We start from the raw sequence: 23470 nt of genomic DNA on the forward strand, positions 1-23470 counted from the left end.
AACGTCAATTTATCTGAAAAGTCGAAGTTTGCGAATTTTTTTCGAGCACTTCCAGTTCGAATTTTAAAATTCTGTTTTCACGGTTGGTAAGACCTGGTTACCCACTTTCCGAAAAAAAAAAATTGTATCGCTTCTGTGTGCAACCGTTTTGTTGCAAAAAATTCGAGAAATTGTAAAATTTTCAAAAATCGCTGGGATCGAACCAGGGACCCCAAGCACCGGAGGTGAACGCTCTACCACTGAGCTACCGCACCCCCACTAAAACCGCAGAAGAATTCGTGAGTATAGTGTAAGTACAAACTCCGGGTATTACTCTCGTTTTGTTGCCTGGAACTGAATTCCACGACTTCCGGAAGAAAAAAAGGGAAAGTATGCGACCGGTAACTGGTATTCAACGAAGTCATCTTTGGCTTTCGGAAAATGGCGAAGTTTTTATGGCAGTAACGGGTCACCATGAACTAACTTCATGCTTCCCCCAAAATCGAACTTCTGCAATTCAAAGTGTAGATTTAAGAAATCTGCAAAAAGGAACTTTTGTTACATACATATATGTATGATAACCAGTGGTGCGTAGCAGAAATATTATGAATAAATCATGAATTACGTGAAGTTGAAGTGCTGTTTATGATTCTACATGGACCTTCAGCATTTGTGACTATCGACAATGTGCTACGCAGGGGCGGATCCAGGACGGACTTCTGGAAGGGGGGGGGGTAATACTGCTACTTAGAGGTACTTTTAAGAGCTCAAAACTCTGAGATCGGTTTTATTTATATACAAAATAAAAAAGTTTCTTCCCCCTAAATCCACTCCTGGACGAGTTGTGAGTGAGCCAACACCTATTGGAGCACCTGCACGGTTACATGCTATTAGCGAAGAAGGCACCAACCAAGCAAATGATTGGTCCATGTAAAAATAATAATAATAATAATAATAATAATAATAATAATAATAATAATAATAATAATAATAATAATAATAATAATAATCAGTGAAATTTTGTTTCCGAAGACCATTTTAAGTAAGTGAACTTGAAATTTGTGCGTTTCGTAATCGTAATTTCCACCTCAGATTATTTCGGTTTAAGAGAACGGAGGAGTAGGGGAGGCTCATTTTACTATTTCAGAGAGCCTTCTTGGTCAAAATAATAATAATAAAAAAACAGTCAAAAAAACCTTTTATCCTTCATTTAATGAATGTGAACCACAAACATCATCAAATCATTGCATTTTTATTGTTCCCAGTGTTGCTAACTGTGAAATCAAAGTTAACGAAACTTCGCTAACTTTAAAAGACTGCAGTTAATTCATGAAGCATTGGTCGAGAATGGTATTTGGTGTGTTTATTATTCATGTAAAGTTATACCATCTGTCAAAATTTCAGAATTTTAAAAGATGGTGTTTTCGAGAAAATGGCGCCTAAAAATGGCGATTTTTGAAAATTTTAAAATTTCTCGAATATTTTGCGACAAAACGGTTGCACACACAAGCGATATATATTTTTTTTCGGAAAGTGGGTAACTAGGTCTTACCAACCGTGAAAACAGAATTTTAAAATTCGAACCGGAAGTGCTCGAAAAAGTTCGCAAACTTCGACTTTTCAGATAAACTGACGTTCATTTGTTAAGTTATGTATAAAAAGATACGCATGCGCAAACCAAACTATAATAAAATATAGTTTATTTATATCCCTATGTACATACTACAACAAGAATTATAGCTCTACCTGTCTCCATAGCCGAATGGTGAGGCTCCGAAGTTGACCATTTTCCATGTATTCTACAATTCATAAATTGTACTCCTCGTCTTTGGTGGCCCATTACTTGGCGGGAAATTTTTTTCGACAAAACAAAAAAATATGGGTCTCTTAAAAACATGTCTAGTTGCTATACAAAAAAAAAAAAAAAAAAAAAAAAAGGTTTCAACAATATCTGAGATGATGATGGTACATGCTCTGCCTGAATTGAAATGGAAGGCACCTATAGTCGAAACAGATCCTGCCATGGGCATTTACCCATTGTTTATATACATTAGAGGGTTAACGGATGAGATAGAACTTATTCTTGGGACGCTGAATCAGTTCCAGAAAACTTTTTCTTGATATCTCTTGCCGGAGCTCCTTCGTGGCCAATCGGTTAGCGTACGTGCCTTTGGCGTGGGAGATCCGGGTTCGATTCCCGGTGGGAGCTCATGTGGTTCGGATTCCACGTTAATCAGTAGGTCCACATCTCATATAGCCTCGCTACTGAACGGGACGTTAAAATCAACTCAACTCAACTCGATATCTCTTGCCGTTTCTGTTCTGTCTGTCTACCCTGCAAACAGACAGACGAACATAGCCGTTCTACAAAACTTTCAAGACTTAACAACTTTCTGACCAGATTAATACATTTATCTTTTACAACTAAAATAGTGTGTTACCGTTTCAACAACTTAACGTCTTCCTCAGTCACTCAATCCGCAATCGCTTGTCTGAGGAAGACAGCATTAAGTTCCTGAAACTGTAACACACTATTTTAGTTGCAATAAATGCGTGTACTACTCTGGTCAAAAAAGTTATTATGTCTCTAATAAGTTCCAGAGTCGTAATGGTTAGAGTTTCGGTACTTATGCATAACGTACTGTGGAAGTCTAAAATTACCATTTTCGCTACTCAAAATAAAAGACCATCAACTTCCGTGTATAATACACTTGTTTGAAACCCAACAGAGATAATTCATAGTGGAAATGTGTCACTCTTGGCCCATCCATAATGATATGACAATGATTTATTTTCTTTTGTTAGCTTTTAGCAGTAAAATGTGATCAAATCATCCTGATTTCCTCAATACATGTGTATTTTCAGGAGAAGAAGAAACTGCAGACTGTTCTAGCTACACGGAAAGAATATGTTGACAAAAGCTTCCAGGCTGAAGTGAATACTAAGGGTTGGATAAGTGAAAGTCTCCCGAAAAGTGAACCATTTGAATTCATGTTCTTTCAAGATTATGCAAAGCAAACAGGTCAGTTAGGGATAAGTATTTTTTAAGTACCTAATAAAATAAACAAATAAAGAAATAAAATAATAATAAAAGAGAATACTAATAGTCGACTGCTGCAGCTTACCTCAAAATCTTTCTGCCTTGATTTATTTCCAGTTTGACGGTATATTTTCGATGTTGGCTTGTGTAAAAATATCTTTCACTTCCAATCAAAAGCTTTTACAATGCACACCAATGAAGAAACTATAGTGCAGCCCATTTATAACGAATTTCAAGGGACCAACACAATGAGTTCTTTATATCCGAACTTCGTTATAAACAAACTCATGTTTTTTTCCGAATTATGGAAAAAACAAAGGGTTAGATAACAAGCAGATACGTATTAAAAAGAATATATAGCAGTACAGCATTACATCTGAAGGTAATTTTCAACGAACTTAAAAAATTCGTGAATTCTCTGTATCTGTGTGTCTGTCTGTCCGTCTGACTGTCATTTGCGATTTTTTTTTTCAATTCTGAATCCTGCATTCGATAGGGCATAAAGAACTATCTGAGAAAGTGATTAAATTTTTTGCGTCACTCTTCCCGTTCCCGAGATATTGCCCAAAAAATGGCCGATATCCAAATATTTATGGATTCATCTCGGCAACCATAAGTTATAGAGATGATATTGGTGTTGATAAATACTTAAGAAGATAGTAAAGATATTGGTAGCAAATAGTAACCGGTGGCCACTGATCAACTGGCTACTGCCAACTGGCCACCGTTCCTCAGATATTGGCCAAAAATGTCCGAATTTCGGGAGATTTAAGGAGCCATATCTCGGGAACTGTAAGCCATATTGAGATGATATTTTGCTAATTTTTGCGAGAAAGAGAAGAAGATGCGGATAAAAAGATTTACTTTCACATCTAAGAACAATCACAGTTACCCTTCCCACTCTATCTCTCCACTCTTTTTAAGTTCGTTCTGGCAATGCTCTTGGAGCATTCTCAACTGGTAATAATTGGGTTGTTATCTAGCCTATCGTACGTATTGCAGTTCTTCCTACCTGTTCAAGCACGCTTGAAGAAGTGTGTAATTTTCTTCTGAACCATGTCTGCTGCCGCTGTTCGTAGCACCGCCGCTTCCACTTCCTCAAATACCCGAAATGCATTGTCCGGCACCGTGTTGCTGTGTTCCAAAAGATAGCGTTGCAAGTTTTCCAAACTTTGGATCGCTTCTTTTTCACTCACTGGTTGATTCACATTTTCCGCTTCCATCGGAATGAGCTTCATCTTCCTTCGTAGCCTCCCTTACGCTTTCCACAACTGAATTATCAACATCGGGAGTAGGAGGAGTGAGTCTTGCCTTGCTTGCACGGCGACAACAGCTATGAAAACCAGCTTGGCGGTATCTGAGTTATCCACGAGCAAAAGAAAAGAAAACAAAACAAGATCCTATTCTGAAAACTTCACTATAAGCGGTCTTTACGGAAAATATTGTTCGTAGTGTACGGTTGTTTCTTCCATGTTTTAAATAGGCGGTGTGGATTTATGCTCGTAATATCCAATAATTCGCTATTTCCGAGTTCGTTATAAGTGGGCTGCACTGTACATTTTGTATCAGTTATATATATTAGAAGACAGTGCTAGATCACTCAAAATTGCAAATCTTCGCCTATCCATCATTTATGGTCTTCGATTTATATGATGTTCCGTTCATTAAAATGGTTTCAATAGATGTGGTTGATATGTACCCCTGTGTTCCATTTAAACTGGACTTTCATTGTGAAACTTTTATTCTATGAAATAGAATAATGCCAAGATTAATGATATTAAAGTTACACAAACTAATGAAGTTACTGCACAAAAAGTTAAAAAAAAAAAAAAAAAAAAAATGAAAGAAAGAAATCTTTAATGTGTCCATTACTGATACAGTACTTGTCTTCCATTCTGTAGGGAATATTCCTTAGTTATGTAAACTGTTAGCATACCTTTGTGTGTATGTATGTGTGAGACAGTGTTTTCCTCTTTCAAAGGCACCTATGAATCCATGGTAATCAAAAAGCCGGTGAAGAAAGACATAAAGATTATTCTGCAAGAAACAGACACAATGTTGTTTTTCGAACTCCATGGAGCATCTGCTCTTGCAGGAAGTGAGGCAGCCGAAGAAATTAAAATGAGGAATGAACGTTATAAATGGGTTTGTATTGTCCTATTCTTAGTATTTCAATGTTTCTTTTCTTTCTTTTCCCCCCTTTTCTTTATGAAGTGATTAATAAATTACTGTACGAATATAATTTTTAAAAAATAGAATTCAGATCATAACTAATATACACCGTGTTTCAAAAAGAATGACCTGCTTTTGGACGTTAATAATTGCAAAACATGGGACGTGCCGGCAAGGAAATAAGTGTTGAGGGCTTAGAGCTTCAGAAAATCGCCGTTAGATGTCAGTCAATGCGTCTTCTCAGTTTGCAGTCAGTCAGAAGTAGGCTGGCGTCCGTTCAACAAAAGGCGTTGTGTGTGCTGCAGTTGCCAAAGACTGAGTCAGTGTCGGTCCAGCGTGCTTTTCGTCGGCGTTTTGGCATTGATCCGCCTACACCCAAAAACATTTGTCGTTTGTATCGCCAATTTGAAGAAACAATGCTTGTGCAAAGATAAGAGTGTAGGTCGGCCTCCCACTTCCGATGAAATGGTTGAATTTAGCTATTGTTTGTGTTGCTGCTGGTGGACACATACAGCATTTGAAGGGTAAGGGAAACAACAAAGAATGTCCATGTATGTGCTTTATCGGGTGCTTTGCCTTATCCGTTCGTGACTCGTGGTACTATTTGATTGTATATCCCATGCATACGTAGATGTAGAAATGTCCATGTAAAATGGGCAAAAGATTTAACTAACCCTATTCTTCTTACGCGGTTTTCAATATTAAAACGCCGTTTTCTTGAAAATGCAGTTTTGTGACATTCGTTCTTTTTTTCCCTTACCCTTCATTTGTAATAGCATAGCTAAAAGTTTAATATTTTGTGAGTATTTTTCAATTTATTCCATTTTTGTAGTATGTTTTTATCAATACATATGGACTTTTAAAATCAGGTCATTCTTTCTGAAACACCCTCTATAAGAAGAAACAGGAATGGGAACAGCTGGTATTGAGTAACAAATTCAATTTACCATGTGGCACGAACCGCGGCGGCTCGGTGGTAGAGCGCTCACTTCTAGTGCGCGCGGTCCTGGTTCGATCCCAGCTCGCTTCAAGTAGCCTTGGTGGTGGACAAGCATGTGCATGGGGTTCCTAGGGGTTCTTCCATTTCCTTCCACTCTCGTCATTCTGCTATTTCATTCATTATTATCATTGCCGCCTCTCATAGCCTCGAAGCATAATCGTGTGACGTTAAACTTAAAAATATAGCGTGTCACGCACACTTACCAAATATCTTGAGCCTATGAAGTGTTTAAAGAAATGACACATTAGTTGACTTAAAACGCTATATACGTTAATGAAATTGTATTGTTGAAAACTACCTGTACATGAGGCATATTAACCGTGTAATTTGTCAAATTATTGGTCCATGTCTCATATAGCTTTGATGCTGGAAGGGATGTTAAATTGCAACCCAGTTAGCCAAATTACTAAAATACAAGGACACAGGAAGTCAGAGAACAGATGAAAATTCTGTTCTTTTTCGAATCAAAAGATCCAATATATTTCAATCAAAAATTTTCTTGTACGCCTTCTCTCTGGAGAACTACATATAGTGTAACCAAACCCAAACTATCACTTAACTCAGTATGATGTATTTATTCCGTGAAAAATACGAAAACTCGATTTAGGAGCCGTTCAAAAATTTTGTAGCCCCTGATCCAAAAACTAATTGGCCAACATCGCAATCTTTTTATCCATTTTTTGTTTTCCTATTTCTTGTTCCAAAATACACATAAGTTTTTCTAAAAATTAACTAGTATTATGATTTTTTTTTTCAATTAACAATACAAAGGATTCAGACTTCATCAATATAATGTATACTTCGTACAAACACTGTGCTAAGACAAGGTTGATGCTCGCACTATTAAACAAATTGTTTTACTTGGCGATGAATGTATTTTCTGTTGTTCATTTGTAGAAAAGTTGAAGATTTTTCACGGTTATATATTTGAGGTTCGAAGGATCAGCCCTCAGTTTAAGATAAAGGAAATCTATATTGATACCGAACTTAAAGATATCAAGAAGAAAAGAAGTCCTTGACGTAAATTTCAGTAGCCCCGTGGCGCGAAGGTCGGTGTTTGGTCACGAGTTTGCGTTAATCACATTTTGAATTATAGTTTAATAGTATGAATCCAAATAAAACTCCTGTTTTCCTTTTTCTCTTTGAAAGCTTTGGACATATGTTTACGTATTTTATGTAGAGATATGTAATCTTGTTTGTAGATAATTATGGAATCTATTTTAAAATAAAAGAAAAATAATAGCGACAATGTATCTTCTAATATAAATAAAATCAAGTGTTTGTGTGTCTGTCTGTCTATCTGTGTGTGGCCTGGAGAACAGACGAGTGGACCGAGAGTTACCAAATTTTGGTCACGGGTACCTTGACCGAGGTCCAAAACCAAGATGCAGCGCTTTAAAAAAAAAAAAAAAAAAAAATCCAACCAGAGTTGTCTCATGGGTGGGTGGGAGGGGGGGGAGCGTTTACCGGGACATGTAAAAGTAGTAGAAAATGACCGATAATTTTTTCATTTCGTTGTTCAGTTTGTTTATATGGATATTTTATCTTCCCCATGCGAAGAGTGGGTATTTCAGCTAGTATAGAAACAAAAGCAAAGTAAAAAAAAAAAAAAAAAACGGTGAAGAGAAATTGTCAAATTGGTGAGGAAGTTCGGCTGTAGGGGAGGAGGAGGTGGAAGAATTTCCTGTAGTGATGGAATTCTTATGAAGTCATAGAAAGTCAGGAAAAATTCAGGATCTTTTTTATTATTATCAGTGCCTGTAGGAATTAGGGATGGTATTTCCCGATTTTTTTTTATTTTCGAAAATTTCGTTTTTCGATATTTCGTTTGTACAACTACAAGCACAGCATTATTATAATTTTAAAACGACGGTTCTAGCTTGACTTCAAGCCAGAACCACCAATCTTGCAAAGAAAATCAACATTCGTACAAAAGAATATTTTTTACCGATAGATCTAAATTTGTGTTGGTGACATTAACGTGTTGAGAGTGAATTATTAATCTCAGCAACATCGAGAACTATGGATTCGATACTAATATCGGTCAATTTCGATTATTTTTACATGTCAACCTATTTCCATTACCCTAGGACTTCTAATGGAGGTTAAACGTAGACTTAAATTGCACAGAGAGTGTCACCAATCAACTTAGGAACGCGGAAAACTATGGATTTGATACTAATATCGGGCATTTTTTGATTATTTTTCCATGCACTCAAGGTGCTAATAGGGGCTTAACTTGGATTTAAATGGCATTGGGAGTGTCGCTATTTGTGTCAGCAACCACGGAAACTATGAACTCTCTATTAATATTGGTCACTTTCTATCATCTTATGTGTTACCCCCTTCCGCTTTCCCTAGGTGTGCTTGGGGAATATTACCCCGACAGTACTTTTTTTCCAAACTGTATGTAATGTGTAAACTAAGTTTGGTTAAAACTACTGCAGGCATTCTAGAATTATACTGGAACACACCATACACTCACAGACACATCAATTTTTATATATAAAAGATTATGCAAAGGCGTTTCAATAGAAAATTTTCTCCAAATATTTTGGGCATTTTGTCAAGTTTAACAATTCGAAAACGTCAATGTGGATATGAGATATTTTCTTCTTCTAATCTGGAATCCTTTCTAAATAGCTCCTGTGTCCTTCAATTGATCTAGAGACTCCCGATTTAGCCAAGAACGAGGGACAATCTTTTCAATGTGTCAGTTTGGTCCTACGTTGATTTATAAGTTACGGAATATGAAATGCCTTCAATGAGATGGGAGGCTTTATAAGACTAAACACAATAAAATATATATACAGGGGAAAGACAAAAAAAATCTAAAAACACTTCATACAGGACACGTAAGTTTGGCCCTCCACTGTACAACGCGTGTTGCGGTTGCCGATCGTTTTTTGTTTTCAATGTGTCATGTAGACCTTCTTCTTCCGTCAGCACGACACCTGTGAGTGTCGTGGTATGAAAGTGGTGCGGTAAAACGGGCGACCTGACAGACTTCTAAAGAGGCGTGATCGTTGGTGCCCATCTGGTTGGAGCTTCAGTGGCAACAGTGGCGAACATTGTGGGAGTATCGAAAGGCACTGTGTCCCAACGTCACGAGGGCATACACAATTCATGGGCAAACGACGTCTGCAAAGCACAACAGTGGTCGAAAGACAATTCTGTCAGGTAGGGACCGGAGGGCATTAAAACGGATTGTAGCAGCTAAAAAGAAGACCACTGAAATGAAAATTACGTCCGAACTCAATTCCGGCCTACAGAACCCGGTTTCATCGAAAACAGTGCGACGGGAACTTCATAAAATGAAAATTCATGGCAGGGCCGCTATCGCTAAACCCCTGGTCACAGCAGTAAATGCGAAGAGGCTTATCCAGTGGTGCAAGAACCACAAGGCGTAGACTCATGAGCATTGGAAACACGTAATGTGATCCGATGAATCGACCTTCACCTTGTTTCCAACAACCGGTCGTGTTTACGTATGGAGAACATCGTCGCAGGTCGTGTTTACGTCTGTGATACAGACTATCTGCTCCCAACTGTAAAACATGGTTGTGGTTCTGTTACAGTATGGGCAGTGATATCGTGGTTTTCCGCAGGTCCCATCATAGCTCTGCATGGAATGATGAATGCTAAGGCGTATGAGGGCATTTTGGGGGACCAGGTTCTACCCATGGCCCGTATTGTTCCCTGATGGTGATGTCATCTACCAAGATGATTTAGCACCCTGTCACGCTGCAAAAACGGTGAAATCATGGTTTGAGGAGCATGACCAGAAGCTATCACACCTCCCCTGGGTCCCACAATCACCAGATTTGAACATCATTGAGTCATTGTGGTCTGAGTTAGAAAGGCGTGTTCGGCTTCATTACCCTCCACCAGCATCCCTTAAGGAACTGGAGTTTTTTTTTTTTTTTTTTTTTTTTTTTTTTTTTTTTTTTTTTTTTTTTTTTTTAGGAACGATGGTACAAAATTCCACACACCACGATTCAGGGGCTGTATACGTGCATTCCACGTCGGATCCTAGCTGTTTTGGACGCAAAAGGAGGCCCCACACCATACTAGGTATGATTTTCAAACTTTTGCAATCGCTTTAGATTTTTTTGTCCAACCCCTGTATATATATTGTCATTCCTGCTAGCTGTTGTCATTCCTGCTGAGTCTTAGGCTACAGGTTTGAAATTTTTAAAAATTTTGCAAAAAACTGAAACTTGTTTTCAACACTATCTTTAGCAATTTCTACGTTTCTCTCCGTCGTCTTTTCATTTTTATTTATTTATTTATTTAATTCATTAAAGTAAAGTCTCTTCTTCGTTTCTGTAAAATATTACTTTAGCGTTGCGATCACTAAATGGAGTTACTGTAATGCTATGGATCTTTGACATTTTTTGTAAATTGGGCAGAAAATGTTTACAAGCCAGAACAGTGTTTAAATTGCTCGAGACTTTGTTATCTTTGTCCATATTAATTTTCCTTTCAGATACATGAAACTCTGAGCTAAGCGCCACAGTTTAAGAATGTATTTTTTAATTGTAGTACTTTGTATAACTATCAAAGTGTTTACCAAATATTAATGTCTGATGAAAGCAACGGTGCTTCGGTCAGAGTTTATTTTTATTTATAGTCGTAAGTGGTTCCAAAGCTAGAGTAGTTTTTTTTTTCTTTTCTTTTATACTTGAAAGCTTTCTACAGTGCTAAGATTACTTTCTATTTTCTACAGCTGACGGTTGGTAAGGGAAAGCTAAGAAAAATGGTTACCCAGGAAGTTCAGACCTTTGATAACCCAATGAAATCCAAAGGTACTACGACACCAGCGTTAGAGACAAAGGTAAGCTTTTAATTACAAAGTTGATGTTTTTGACTGAAAGTATTTCAAATGTTCAGTAGATTGAAAGTATTTGAGAACTACATCCTGAGGTGAATATTCGGACCCAAGAGGAACGAGAATGGGAAATGGCGGAAACTCCATAACGAGGAACTGCATATTTTGTATTGTTTAACAAACATTGTTAGGATCATCAAGTCTAGGAGGCTTAGGTGGGCAGGTCATGTATTGAGAATGAAAGAAAGTAGGAACGCTTTCAAAGTTTTAACTACAAATCTAACCGGAAAAAAACCATTAGAAAGACCTACGTGCATATGGATAGGAGAATATTAAGATGGATCTCGCAGAAGTAGGAGTACATAGTAGAAACTGGATCCAGTTGGCTAAGGACAGAAGTCAATGGGAGCTTTTGTGAACCCGGCATTGAACCTCCGGGTTCCACAGGACATAAAGTTAGTTAGAAAACACTAAATGTTACAGGAACATGGAATGTAGGACTGTAACTGTTTGAGTTGCTCTTCCGTTTGATGTATTATTTAGAATTATAAGTTCATTGTAATAAATATTACAAGGCCTTAAATCCCAGATATTCATTTTGAAACAACCTGTATTTTAAACACAGAAAGTTTGACTCATAGTAAGTATTTGCAGTCAAAAACTAAACTTATATTGTATTTAAAAATAAGGAGAGACTTAGAGGGCTATGAAGATGGTGGAGGCCAGTTAAAAAGAAAATTTCTAAACCTAACCATGAGAATGAGAAATCATGACGAAAATTTACTTAGTCATGGAAAGTCAGAGAAGTTAATACCAGAATTTTAGTGTGAACCCTGTAAGTGTAGAACCACACGCATGTTTGGGAACATCTGTACCGCACGTGGGTCCAGAGACACGCATACATACTATGAAACGACAAATAAAGTGATTGTATCTAAACTACGTTTGCTGAGTCGCTGGAATGCTGTTGTACACCGCAAGGAAACAAGAAAAACATGAAGCAACACAGAATGGGAAATACATATTAAAATTGAAATAATCAAAATCTCTGTATCGGGGTGCAGGACGCATTCCATTTTTAAACCTATTCTCAGAGGAACTCTTATTATTACATAACTATATGTAATTGAGGCTATTAAAATGATTATAAGCAAAAACAGTTCCCTTTTTTAGTTGGCATTCTGTATTACACCATACAAGCTTCTGCAACTGAACTTGCTGCCAGCTCAGCAAAATTGATATTTCCCAACATAGAATATAGTTTCTTCAATATGAAAAAAATGTTTGTACTGATAAATTAGTCGGGTGATTGACACATTCTCAAACTACAGGCCAGTAACGTTAGTTAATACATTCTCAAAAATATTAGTACTTAGGCACAAAGATATTGTAAAATTCTGTCTTTTTAAGAAACAGCTAAAAAGTGGTACACTGGAATTTTGGACCTTCCCAATCACCTTTTATTATAAAAATTATTCTTATATACAGTAGTAATAATAATTACAGTTCAAATATAAGTTTTTCTTGAATATTTGGTGGCTTGTTGGTGAGTTTGTGGGAACCCAGAGACCAAGCGTCCAAGGCTCTTTGCGGTCAAGAATTGTGCATAGGTACCTCTCAGAGACCACGCGTCCTAGAGAGTGGTAAGGATAAAGGAACTCTTAGAGACCAGGCGTCCTAGAGAGTGGTAAGGATAAAGGAACTCTTAGAGACCAGGCGTCCTAGAGAGTGCTAAGGATAAAGGAACTCTCAGAGACCAGGCGTCCTAGAGAGAGGTAAGGATAAAGGAGCTCTCAGAGACCAGGCGTCCTAGAGAGTGGTAAGGATAAATGAACTCTCAGAGACCAGGCGTCCTAGGGAGTGGTAAGGATAAAGGAGCTCTCAGAGATCAGGCGTCCTAGTGAGTGGTAAGGATAAAGGAACTCTTGAGACCAGGCGTCCTAGAGAGTGGTAAGGATAAAGGAGCTCTCAGAGACCAGGCGTCCTAAGGGAGTGGTAAGGATAAAGGAACTCTCAGAGACCAGGCGTCCTAGAGAGTGGTAAGGATAAAGGAACTCTCAGAGACCCGGCGTCCTAAGGGAGTGGTAAGGATAAAGGAACTCTCAGAGACCAGGCGTCCTAAGGGAGTGGTAAGGATAAAGGAACTCTCAGAGACCAGGCGTCCTAAGGGAGTGGTAAGGATAAAGGAACTCTCAGAGACCAGGCGTCCTAAGGGAGTGGTAAGGATAAAGGAACTCTCAGAGACCAGGCGTCCTAGAGAGTGGTAAGGATAAAGGAACTCTCAGAGACCAGGCGTCCTAGAGAGTGCTAAGGATAAAGGAACTCTCAGAGACCAGGCGTCCTAGAGAGAGGTAAGGATAAAGGAGCTCTCAGAGACCAGGAGTCCTAGAGAGTGGTAAGGATAAATGAACTCTCAGAGACCAGGCGTCCTAGGGAGTGGTAAGGATAAAGGAGCTCTCAGAGATCAGGCGTCCTAGTGAGTGGTAAGGATAAAGGAACTCTTGAGACCAGGCGTCCTAGAGAGTGGTAAGGATAAAGGAGCTCTCAGAGACCAGGCGTCCTAAGGGAGTGGTAAGGATAAAGGAACTCTCAGAGACCAGGCGTCCTAGAGAGTGGTAAGGATAAAGGAACTCTCAGAGACCCGGCGTCCTAAGGGAGTGGTAAGGATAAAGGAACTCTCAGAGACCAGGCGTCCTAAGGGAGTGGTAAGGATAAAGGAACTCTCAGAGACCAGGCGTCCTAAGGGAGTGGTAAGGATAAAGGAACTCTCAGAGACCAGGCGTCCTAGAGAGTGGTAAGGATAAAGGAGCTCTCAGAGACCAGGCGTCCTAGAGAGTGGTAAGGATAAAGGAACTCTCAGAGACCCGGCGTCCTAAGGGAGTGGTAAGGATAAAGGAACTCTCAGAGACCAGGCGTCCTAAGGGAGTGGTAAGGATAAAGGAACTCTCAGAGACCAGGCGTCCTAAGGGAGTGGTAAGGATAAAGGAACTCTCAGAGACCAGGCGTCCTAGGGAGTTGTAAGTATAAAGGAGCTCTCAGAGACCAGGCGTCCTAGAGAGTGGTAAGAAAAAATGAACTCTCAGAGACCAGGCGTCCTAAGGGAGTGGTAAGGATAAAGCAACTCTCAGAGACCCGGCGTCCTAAGGGAGTGGTAAGGATAAAGGAACTCTCAGAGACCAGGCGTCCTAGGGAGTTGTAAGGATAAAGGAACTCTCAGAGACCAGGCGTCCTAGAGAGTTGTAAGGATATAGGAACTCTCAGAGACCAGGCGTCCTAGAGAGTGGTAAGGATAAAGGGACTCTCAGAGACCAGGCGTCCTAGAGAGTGGTAAGGATAAAGGAGCTCTCAGAGACCAGGCGTCCTAGAGAGTGGTAAGGATAAAGGAACTCTCAGAGACCCGGCGTCCTAAGGGAGTGGTAAGGATAAAGGAACTCTCAGAGACCAGGCGTCCTAGGGAGTTGTAAGGATAAAGGAACTCTCAGAGACTAGGCGTCCTAGGGAGTGGTAAGGATAAAGGGACTCTCAGAGACCAGGCGTCCTAGAGAGTGGTAAGGATAAAGGGACTCTCAGAGACCAGGCGTCCTAGAGAGTGGTAAGGATAAAGGAACTCTCAGAGACCAGGAGTCCTAGGGAGTGGTAAGGATAAAGGAACTCTCAGAGACCAGGCGTCCTAAGGGAGTGGTAAGGATAAAGGAACTCTCAGAGACCAGGCGTCCTAGAGAGTGGTAAGGATAAAGGAACTCTCAGAGACCAGGCGTCCTAGAGAGTTGTAAGTATAAAGGAGCTCTCAGAGACCAGGCGTCCTAGAGAGTGGTAAGAAAAAATGAACTCTCAGAGACCAGGCGTCCTAAGGGAGTGGTAAGGATAAAGCAACTCTCAGAGACCCGGCGTCCTAAGGGAGTAGTAAGGATAAAGGAACTCTCAGAGACCAGGCGTCCTAGGGAGTTGTAAGGATAAAGGAACTCTCAGAGACCAGGCGTCCTAGAGAGTGGTAAGGATAAAGGGACTCTCAGAGACTAGGCGTCCTAGAGAGTGGTAAGGATAAAGGAACTCTCAGAGACCAGGCGTCCTAGAGAGTGGTAAGGATAAAGGAGCTCTCAGAGACCAGGCGTCCTAGAGAGTGGTAAGGATAAAGGAACTCTCAGAGACCCGGCGTCCTAAGGGAGTGGTAAGGATAAAGGAACTCTCAGAGACCAGGCGTCCTAGGGAGTTGTAAGGATAAAGGAACTCTCAGAGACTAGGCGTCCTAGGGAGTGGTAAGGATAAAGGGACTCTCAGAGACCAGGCGTCCTAGAGAGTGGTAAGGATAAAGGGACTCTCAGAGACCAGGCGTCCTAGAGAGTGGTAAGGATAAAGGAACTCTCAGAGACCAGGAGTCCTAGGGAGTGGTAAGGATAAAGGAACTCTCAGAGACCAGGAGTCCTAGGGAGTGGTAAGGATAAAGGAGCTCTCAGAGACCAGGCGTCCTAGAGAGTGGTAAGGATAAAGAAGCTCTCAGAGACCAGGCGTCCTAGAGAGTGGTAAGGATAAAGGAGCTCTCAGAGACCAGGCGTCCTCGAGAGTGGTAAGGATAAAGGAACTCTCATAGACCAGGCGTCCTAGAGAGTGGTAAGGATAAAGGAACTCTCATAGACCAGGCGTCCTAGAGAGTGGTAAGGATAAAGGAACTCTCAGAGACCAGGAGTCCTAGGGAGTGGTAAGGATAAAGGAAGATACCACGCATCCTAGAGTGGAGGTGATGATCAATCGATGGAAATTGATGCCTTCTGCGGTGTTCTGGCTCTGTTTATCCATAAATGTCGTTGAGTTCATTAATATTCATCAGTTGACGATGATTGACGACGTCTTCTTCGTGGTTGTCGCATGAAGTGCGTTTAAAGCCAGCACGTTGTGTTGGGAACACGTGTAGAACCTTGCATTATATACGAGGGCGTCTTTTCAGCGTACGTTAAGCTACCAGCGGAGAACCACGTAAGGTGGCGAAACGCAGATAAACTAGATCTGATCATTGGAGGTCACACATTCTCCATAACAAAAGACAGACTCTGATGTACAGTCATTGTGGAGTAACGAGCGCCTAAACATTTCGGGTTGAATCGAAACGCCCGCCAAGTGTGAACTACGTGATATAATACGATTTTTCCAGGCGGCTGCTGAGTTCCGTGAAATCTAAAGATCAGTTCAGAAACCATATCTATCCCTTTCACGAACCGGGAGATTCAGATGTTCTTCAAGGTTGTCTTCCGCCACAGATTTCCAGCCTTGGCTACTCTCCTTGTGTACCTTGTCGGTTAAGTTTTCCTTTAAACTCATTGTAGCACTTGTACACAGAGCAATCACTTATAAAGTTCCCGTCATAATCATCAATGATTCGATGACGAATTACGGCTATATTATGCCTTTCCGCCTGCAGAAATCAAACTACATCACATAGTTCACACTTGACGGGCGCTTCGATTTAACACGATATATTTAAGACACACTTTACTTCATGGTATAGTAGAATGGTATAGTCTATTCCTTGGTATGGAGGATGTGTGACCTTCAATAAACAAATTTTGTTTGTCCACATTTTCTGGTAGCTTAACGGAGGCTGTAAAAACCACCCTCGTATTTTAAAGCATAAGGTGCCTTAATTAAAGCATAACATGATTGTTAACTTAACCTTATTCATTTTACTTATTTTACCCTATTTTCACTCAAGAATATACTGCAAGTCAGCGCAATTCTGCGTTATATCTTATTTTACTGAGAAATCACTTCTAAAATGGTTAATAGTTCCATGTGTCAACTGTTTTCAATTTTTATGTATTTATTTTTTTATTTATTTTTCAGGACAGTTATGCCTCTGTTTCAGTGTGGGAAATCTATGATGCATACAAGCATCTGGAAGACATGAATAAAGGTAAAATAATCTATATATATAAAAGAGAACGCACAAAATCCTTTGTCCGCTCATCACGCTAATACGGCTGAACCGATTTCATTCATTTTTGGGGGGTTGTTAGGATTTGGACCCTAGATGGTTTTTATCATATCACTTTAATTTTCAATTACCAGTGTCTTGAGATAATTGACCAATCAGGTGTCAATACGTACAAAAAATCCTTTGTCCGCTCATCACGCTAATACGGCTGAACCGATTTCTTTCATTTTTGGGGGGTTGTTAGGATGTGGACCCTAGATGATTTTTATCATATCACTTTAATTTTCAATTACCAGTGTCTTGAGATAATTGATCATTCAGGTGTCCATACGTAGAAATCCTTTGTTATTAGTTCATCATAGGTATAAAAATAAACGTATTTATATGCAACCCGCATGACCCTGTGACTCGGCGGGTTAACATAACTAACAGGCGCTATAAATCACTTGAAAGCGAAAAAGTAAAAATTATCTAAGTAACAAAGTTTATTGCGTTCCGGGGTGACCGCAGCGAAGCGGGGTGAACGCTGCTAGTAATAATAATAATAGTTGAGTTGATTTTGAGTTTAACGTCCCTTTCAGCAGGCTGTATGAGACGGAACATACTGATTAACGTGTAATCCGAACCACATCAGCTCCCGCCGGAAATCGAACCCGGGTCTCCCACGCCAAAGACAATAATAATAATAATAATAATAATAATAATAATAATAATAATAATAATAATAATAATAATAATAATAATACACTTTTCTCGCTTCTCCGAAAAATATTCCATTCCGCTGATGTCTCCTTTAGTTTTATCATAGATCATAATTAATGTGCAACTATTGAGGGGTAAATGCTCCGTCGTTCATGCTTGTCTCATGATTAGATTTTTCTTGTAGCTTCTTGATTAAGATGTATTTTAAGAAAATCCAAGGTTGATTCCTTCCCCCTCTCAATATCACTCAAGACTTAAGCGCCTTTCGTGTATTTACGAGTAGACCCCCAAATGCAACATCTAATATAAATAAAATAAAGAGTTTGTTTTGTGTCTGTGTGTGTGTGTGTGTGTGCGACGTGGGAACCAGACGAGTGGACCGAGAGTTACCAAATTTTAGTCACGGGTACATTAGTCCAGGCCCCAGACCAGGACGAAGCGTTTTTTTTTTTTTTTTTTTCGAACCAGAGGGGGACGTTTACTGGGACATGTGAAAGTAGTAGAAAATGACCGATATTAGTGTCGAATTCATAGTTTTCGCGGTCGCTTAAATAAATGGTGAAACTCCGATCGCATTAACTTCCAAATTCACCCCATTTGGCTGCGGGCCGGAGTAACCGGGTAGGGGGGATACCGAGACATGTAAAAATAATCTAAAGTGACCAATATTAGTGTCAAATCCATATTTTTAGCGCTTACTGAGATCAATTGTGACACTTCAATTAGCGATGACTTTCAAATTCAGCTACCATTGTTTGCGGGCCAGGGGTCACTTACGGGGAGGGGGTTACCGAGACACATAAAAATAATCCAAAGTGACCGGTATTAATGTCAAATCCATAGTTTTCGCGGTTGCTGAGATGAATGGTCATGCCCGCACAGGCGTTGACTTCTAAATACAGCCTCCATAGGCTGGAAACACCAGAGGCTTTTTTTTTTTTTCAAATTTCAGACCAGAGGGTCTCAGGGGGGTTTACCGGGATATGTAAAAGTAGTAGAAAGTGACCGATGTTTTTTTCCTTTCGTTGTTCAGTTTGTTTACGTAGATATTTTATCTGACCCATGCGAAGAATGGGTATTTCAGGTAGTAATAAATAAAAGTTAATTTAAAAATCAAACTATTGAGATGTTACTATGATATTTACGTGTAGATTACTTGTTCGATTGGCTATGGGAAGACATTGTCATTTTATTGTTAATTGATTTTATTTACCTTAATTAATGTTATACACAATCGTTTCATCATCTTTCAGTGTATCACACAGGAAAGGTAGGAGGTGCAAGTATTAGGTGTAGACTGATGATATAGCTCTTGTTGCACAATATAAACAGAAAATTAATGATGTGTTAGGAAACGAGGAAAAGCTGTGAATATGAAATGACTAACATAGAATAGATCTCTTGGATTTCAGATTATATGACTTTATGGTGAACGTAGGTTTTCTGGGTTTCTTCTTTCTCCTATTTTATCTATATATATAAAAGAGAACGCACAAAATCCTTTGTCCGCTCATCACGCTAATACGGCTGAACCGATTTCTTTCATTTTTGGGGGGTTGTTAGGATTTGGACCCTAGATGGTTTTTATCATATCACTTTAATTTTCAATTACCAGTGTCTTGAGATAATTGACCAATCAGGTGTCAATACGTACAAAAAATCCTTTGTCCGCTCATCACGCTCATACGGCTGAACCGATTTCTTTCATTTTTGGGGGGTTGTTAGGATGTGGACCCTAGATGATTTTTATCATATCACTTTAATTTTCAATTACCAGTGTCTTGAGATAATTGATCATTCAGGTGTCCATACGTAGAAATCCTTTGTTATTAGTTCATCATAGGTATAAAAATAAACGTATTTATATGCAACCCGCATGACCCTGTGACTCGGCGGGTTAACATAACTAACAGGCGCTATAAATCACTTGAAAGCGAAAAAGTAAAAATTATCTAAGTAACAAAGTTTATTGCGTTCCGGGGTGACCGCAGCGAAGCGGGGTGAACGCTGCTAGTTATTCCATAAATATTTTCACCATCAAATTGTAATTATTACCCTAACTGCAAAACGTTAAATTTTCCATGCTTATTTCCAGAACCAGAGCCGACATTATTGCCCATGGATGATGATGATGATGAAGAGGAAGAAATAGATATAGCATTAAAGGAAGAGGAACTTACATATATTGCAAAACTTCCCAAATTTCGTTATCTGGTCACAGTAGTAGAACGACTCCTAGCTGCAAATATATTTTCTACACAACAAGCCATCTTCAGAGGTCTTAAGTCTCCAGGTAATTGCTTTTATTTCTATTTTTTATTAATAAACAGTTGTCATTTTAACTATATGATGTTAATTTATTTTTCCTTTTTTAGACTTTCAAACTATGGTATGCATATGTGTTGGAAGTATATAGAAGAGCTTTGTCCGTTCGTCCGTCTGTCGACAGGTATCAGAACGATGCTATTCCTTGCAATCGATTTAGAGTCTCAAGGGTAAGTCCCATCTCCTTTGTTGACTCTATTCAAACCGAAACTGGTTCAAATTAGTGATTTCCGGTTTGAATGTTTTTCGCCATAAAACAAAAAAAGGTAACAGATAGCGAGAAACCTTTTGTTTACAAACGATTCAGTCTCTCAAGATAATGGACCATGGCTATCTCAGACACTCTGCCAAAACCAGAAGTGGTTCAAATGTAATACTACTTCCGGTTTCAATACTGATTTCCACAGAGGCAAAACAGTAAAAGATATCCAGATACGGTTATCTGCAATCGATTTAGCGTTCCAAGAATAACTTCCGTTTTCTCCATTAACCCTCTATTCAAATTAGCCATTTCAGATTTTAACGTTTATCGCCATAGAACGAAAACGGTAACTGATAGGAAGAATCGGTTTTTCGAAAACTATTCAGCGTCTTATAGCAACGTGCCAGGATATCCCACACAATCTACCAAAACCAAAAATTGTTGAAAATTGCTAATACAGTTGAAATTTGCTACTACTTCCGGTTTTAGTACCGATTTTCATAAAGCAAAAATGGTGAGAGAGATCGAGATCTGTTTTTTTTTAAAATTAATTTAGGGTCCCAAGAATAGGTTTCATCTCCCTCGTTTACCCTCTGTTCAAACCGGAAGTGGTTAAAATAAATCACATCCAATATCAAAATTTATATCCATAGAACAAAATGGTATTCGATAGCGATAAGCGGTTTTCTCCAAATGATTGAGGCTGTCAGGAGAACACACCATCACAACCCGCAACACTCTACCGAAACCAGAACTGGTTGAAATTTACTACTATTCCCGGTTTCAATTCTCATTTCCGTAGAGCAAAAAAACGGTAAGATATATCAAGATGGAGTTATTTGCAATCGATTCAGCTTCCCAAGACTGTGAATAGATTCTGTGTCCTTTTTTAACCATTTATTCAAACCGGAAGTGATTGAAATTAACAATTTCCGATTTCAACCTTTATCACCATAGAACAAAAACAGTAAGGGATAGTGACTAATGACTTCTGTGTCCGAGGTACAGGTTCTATCTTTGATCTCATGAATCTATTGCAACCAGTAGTTATAGATGTACTACTTCAAGTTTGAGTAGTGAATTGCAAATGTTTGGAATTTTACCGTAGTTTCACATTGTGAAACGATACTCCCTTGTCTACTGCACAGTACTAATGAATTCTTATTCAACTAATTATCCAAACACTTCCACAAAATAATGGATTATCTCTACAAATTCCAGTTGAGGGGCTAGACAAACGTTTAACATTCCTGCTTCATTATAGTGATTTCCTGGGTTCAGATCCAAGGATATCAACCTACCCTCTTTGTTTTCAGTCTTTCCACCAGCCCCTAAAAGCGGATGCTGCAATGGCATCTCGAATATTTGCAGCCTTGGGGCACTTTCCTTTAAAAAAAAAAAAAAAAAAAAATCCTATGTTGTTACTCTTTCGCTGTTAAATTGTATGGTATAAAATAACTATTTATTTATGGACATGGTTCGAAATACAATTATGAAGTAACAGTGAAAGATACATAAGAAAAAATCATTGGAAAGAAGTCAGCTAGGGTCAATATGATCCCAGAATTTACATCGAGAGATTGAGGAAAAGCCCTGGAAAAAACTTCAATCGAGATGGCTGGCTGCAGCATTATTGAAATTCAAAACTTCTTTATTCTCAAACGAGAATAGTAACTACTCATCTAAGTTTGGTTCAGTGTTAGGGGCGCACCCACGGGAAGGAAGGGGGGGTTCACCGTGTCCGGATCCTCCCCAAACTTCCTAACTCAACATACATTTGTACACTCTCTTAATAAAACTATACTTCTTTGACAGGAAAATGGTTGGTGTAGCATGAACATTTGACTTTACACTTCATCTGTACTCTTTCTCTTATAAAAACATTCTAGTTTTATCTTTTTTTGAAAATATAGTAGAAGTGTTTTACAGTTATTTATCATATTTTCGGGAGCAGAATAATACCCGTTCAATACTACATAGACGTAGTGGCTTCTAGTATTGGACCCCCCAAAGCCTGGACCTTCCGAACAAAAATTTGTGGGTGCGCGCCTATTCGGTGTATTTGGTATTTTTAATGCATATATATTGCCAGAACTTATTTGGGAAATTGAGGTCGAGAAAGATGCAACGAGCGTAAAAAAAAAAGCTGTCCATGTTGCTTATAGTTTAGTGGTAGACTTTCATCCTGGCAGACGGGGGACCGGGGTTCTATTATCCGCCGGTAATCAGCGATCAATTCCTCTGTATACTTCCTCAATATTAATTCTTATTCAATTTTTATTTTCCGGGTTTCATAATGTGTTCTTTGTAGACACTTCTGTCCGTATTCTGCAGTATGATTCACTTAGCGCTTATGTTTGTCACCGGCGAAAACAGATGACCAATGAATTTGGGACTGCAGTTCGAAGTATACATTCAATAAGCACAGGAATGATAATTAAAATCGTTTTCCTTTCTTAAAATCTTTTAATTCTAATTATTTATATGTATTTATTTAAATATTTTCAGAGAAAACAACGTCGTACAGCATTCAAATGAATGAATTATGGAGTTTTCACTGCGAAAGGACAGAAGATCGTACAGTCACCTCAATTTCTCCAAATGATCATAATCAGGTAATTAGTGTTGTATGCCTTGTTTCCATTTTATAACCTACTTTCAATCCGAAATGGAGTTGGATCATTGGAATGAATTGTGCAAGTGAATTCATATTTGAATAAAAAACTGGCTCCGCGTAGTGCAGTCGTTAACGCTCTCGCCTTTGGTGCGAGCGGTCTCGGATTCAATTCCCGGTGGGGACGTAGTGGGGGGAAAAGTGTAATAGCTATCTCAGGCCAGCCATCCTGCGTGAGGTTTTCCTGGGTTTTCCTCATTAATACCAGGCAAATACCGGGATGGTATCTAATACGCAGGCCGCTTCCTTCCTTCCTCAATCGGGGCCGCGGTGGCTCAGTGGTAGAGCGTTCACCTCTGGTGCTTCGAGTCCCGGGTTCGATCCCAGCCCCCGCCAAGTGAACTTTGTGGTGGACAAACACCGTGCTCGTGGGTTTTCTCGGGGTTCTCCCGTTTCCTCCCACTTTCTTCATTCCACCATTTCATTCATTACTCATCATCACCGTCTCCTTTAGCCTCACCGGCACGTAAAACTCAAAGATTTCATTTCATTTCCTTCCTCAATCCTTTCTTCCTTCCCTTTCCCCGGGACGTCATCCCTCATACGTGATGGGCTAACATGGCTATAGATGCCGAAAGTCTAGAAATCTAAATCCTAATCGTAATCCTTGAATAAGAAA

At 39.3% G+C, this 23470-nt stretch overlaps 1 protein-coding gene across 7 annotated transcripts in view; it reads left to right on the forward strand.

The window, feature by feature from the left end:
* Window positions 1-23470, forward strand: part of LOC145687853 (dynein axonemal intermediate chain 4-like) — a 261885-nt gene that overhangs the window by 211615 nt on the left and 26800 nt on the right. For all 7 annotated transcript variants that reach the window (XM_081761336.1, XM_081761335.1, XM_081761340.1 and 4 more), the window contains 6 exons: window positions 2845-3001; window positions 5001-5164; window positions 10921-11028; window positions 16858-16927; window positions 19746-19943; window positions 22686-22792. In XM_081761336.1, the coding sequence (XP_081617462.1) occupies window positions 2845-3001; window positions 5001-5164; window positions 10921-11028; window positions 16858-16927; window positions 19746-19943; window positions 22686-22792 (804 nt within the window). The remainder of the gene's footprint in view (window positions 1-2844; window positions 3002-5000; window positions 5165-10920; window positions 11029-16857; window positions 16928-19745; window positions 19944-22685; window positions 22793-23470) is intronic.

Source organism: Thermobia domestica, chromosome 6, assembly GCF_964235325.1.
Source record: "Thermobia domestica chromosome 6, izTheDome1.hap1.1, whole genome shotgun sequence".
Classification (NCBI taxonomy): Eukaryota; Metazoa; Arthropoda; class Insecta; order Zygentoma; family Lepismatidae; genus Thermobia; species Thermobia domestica.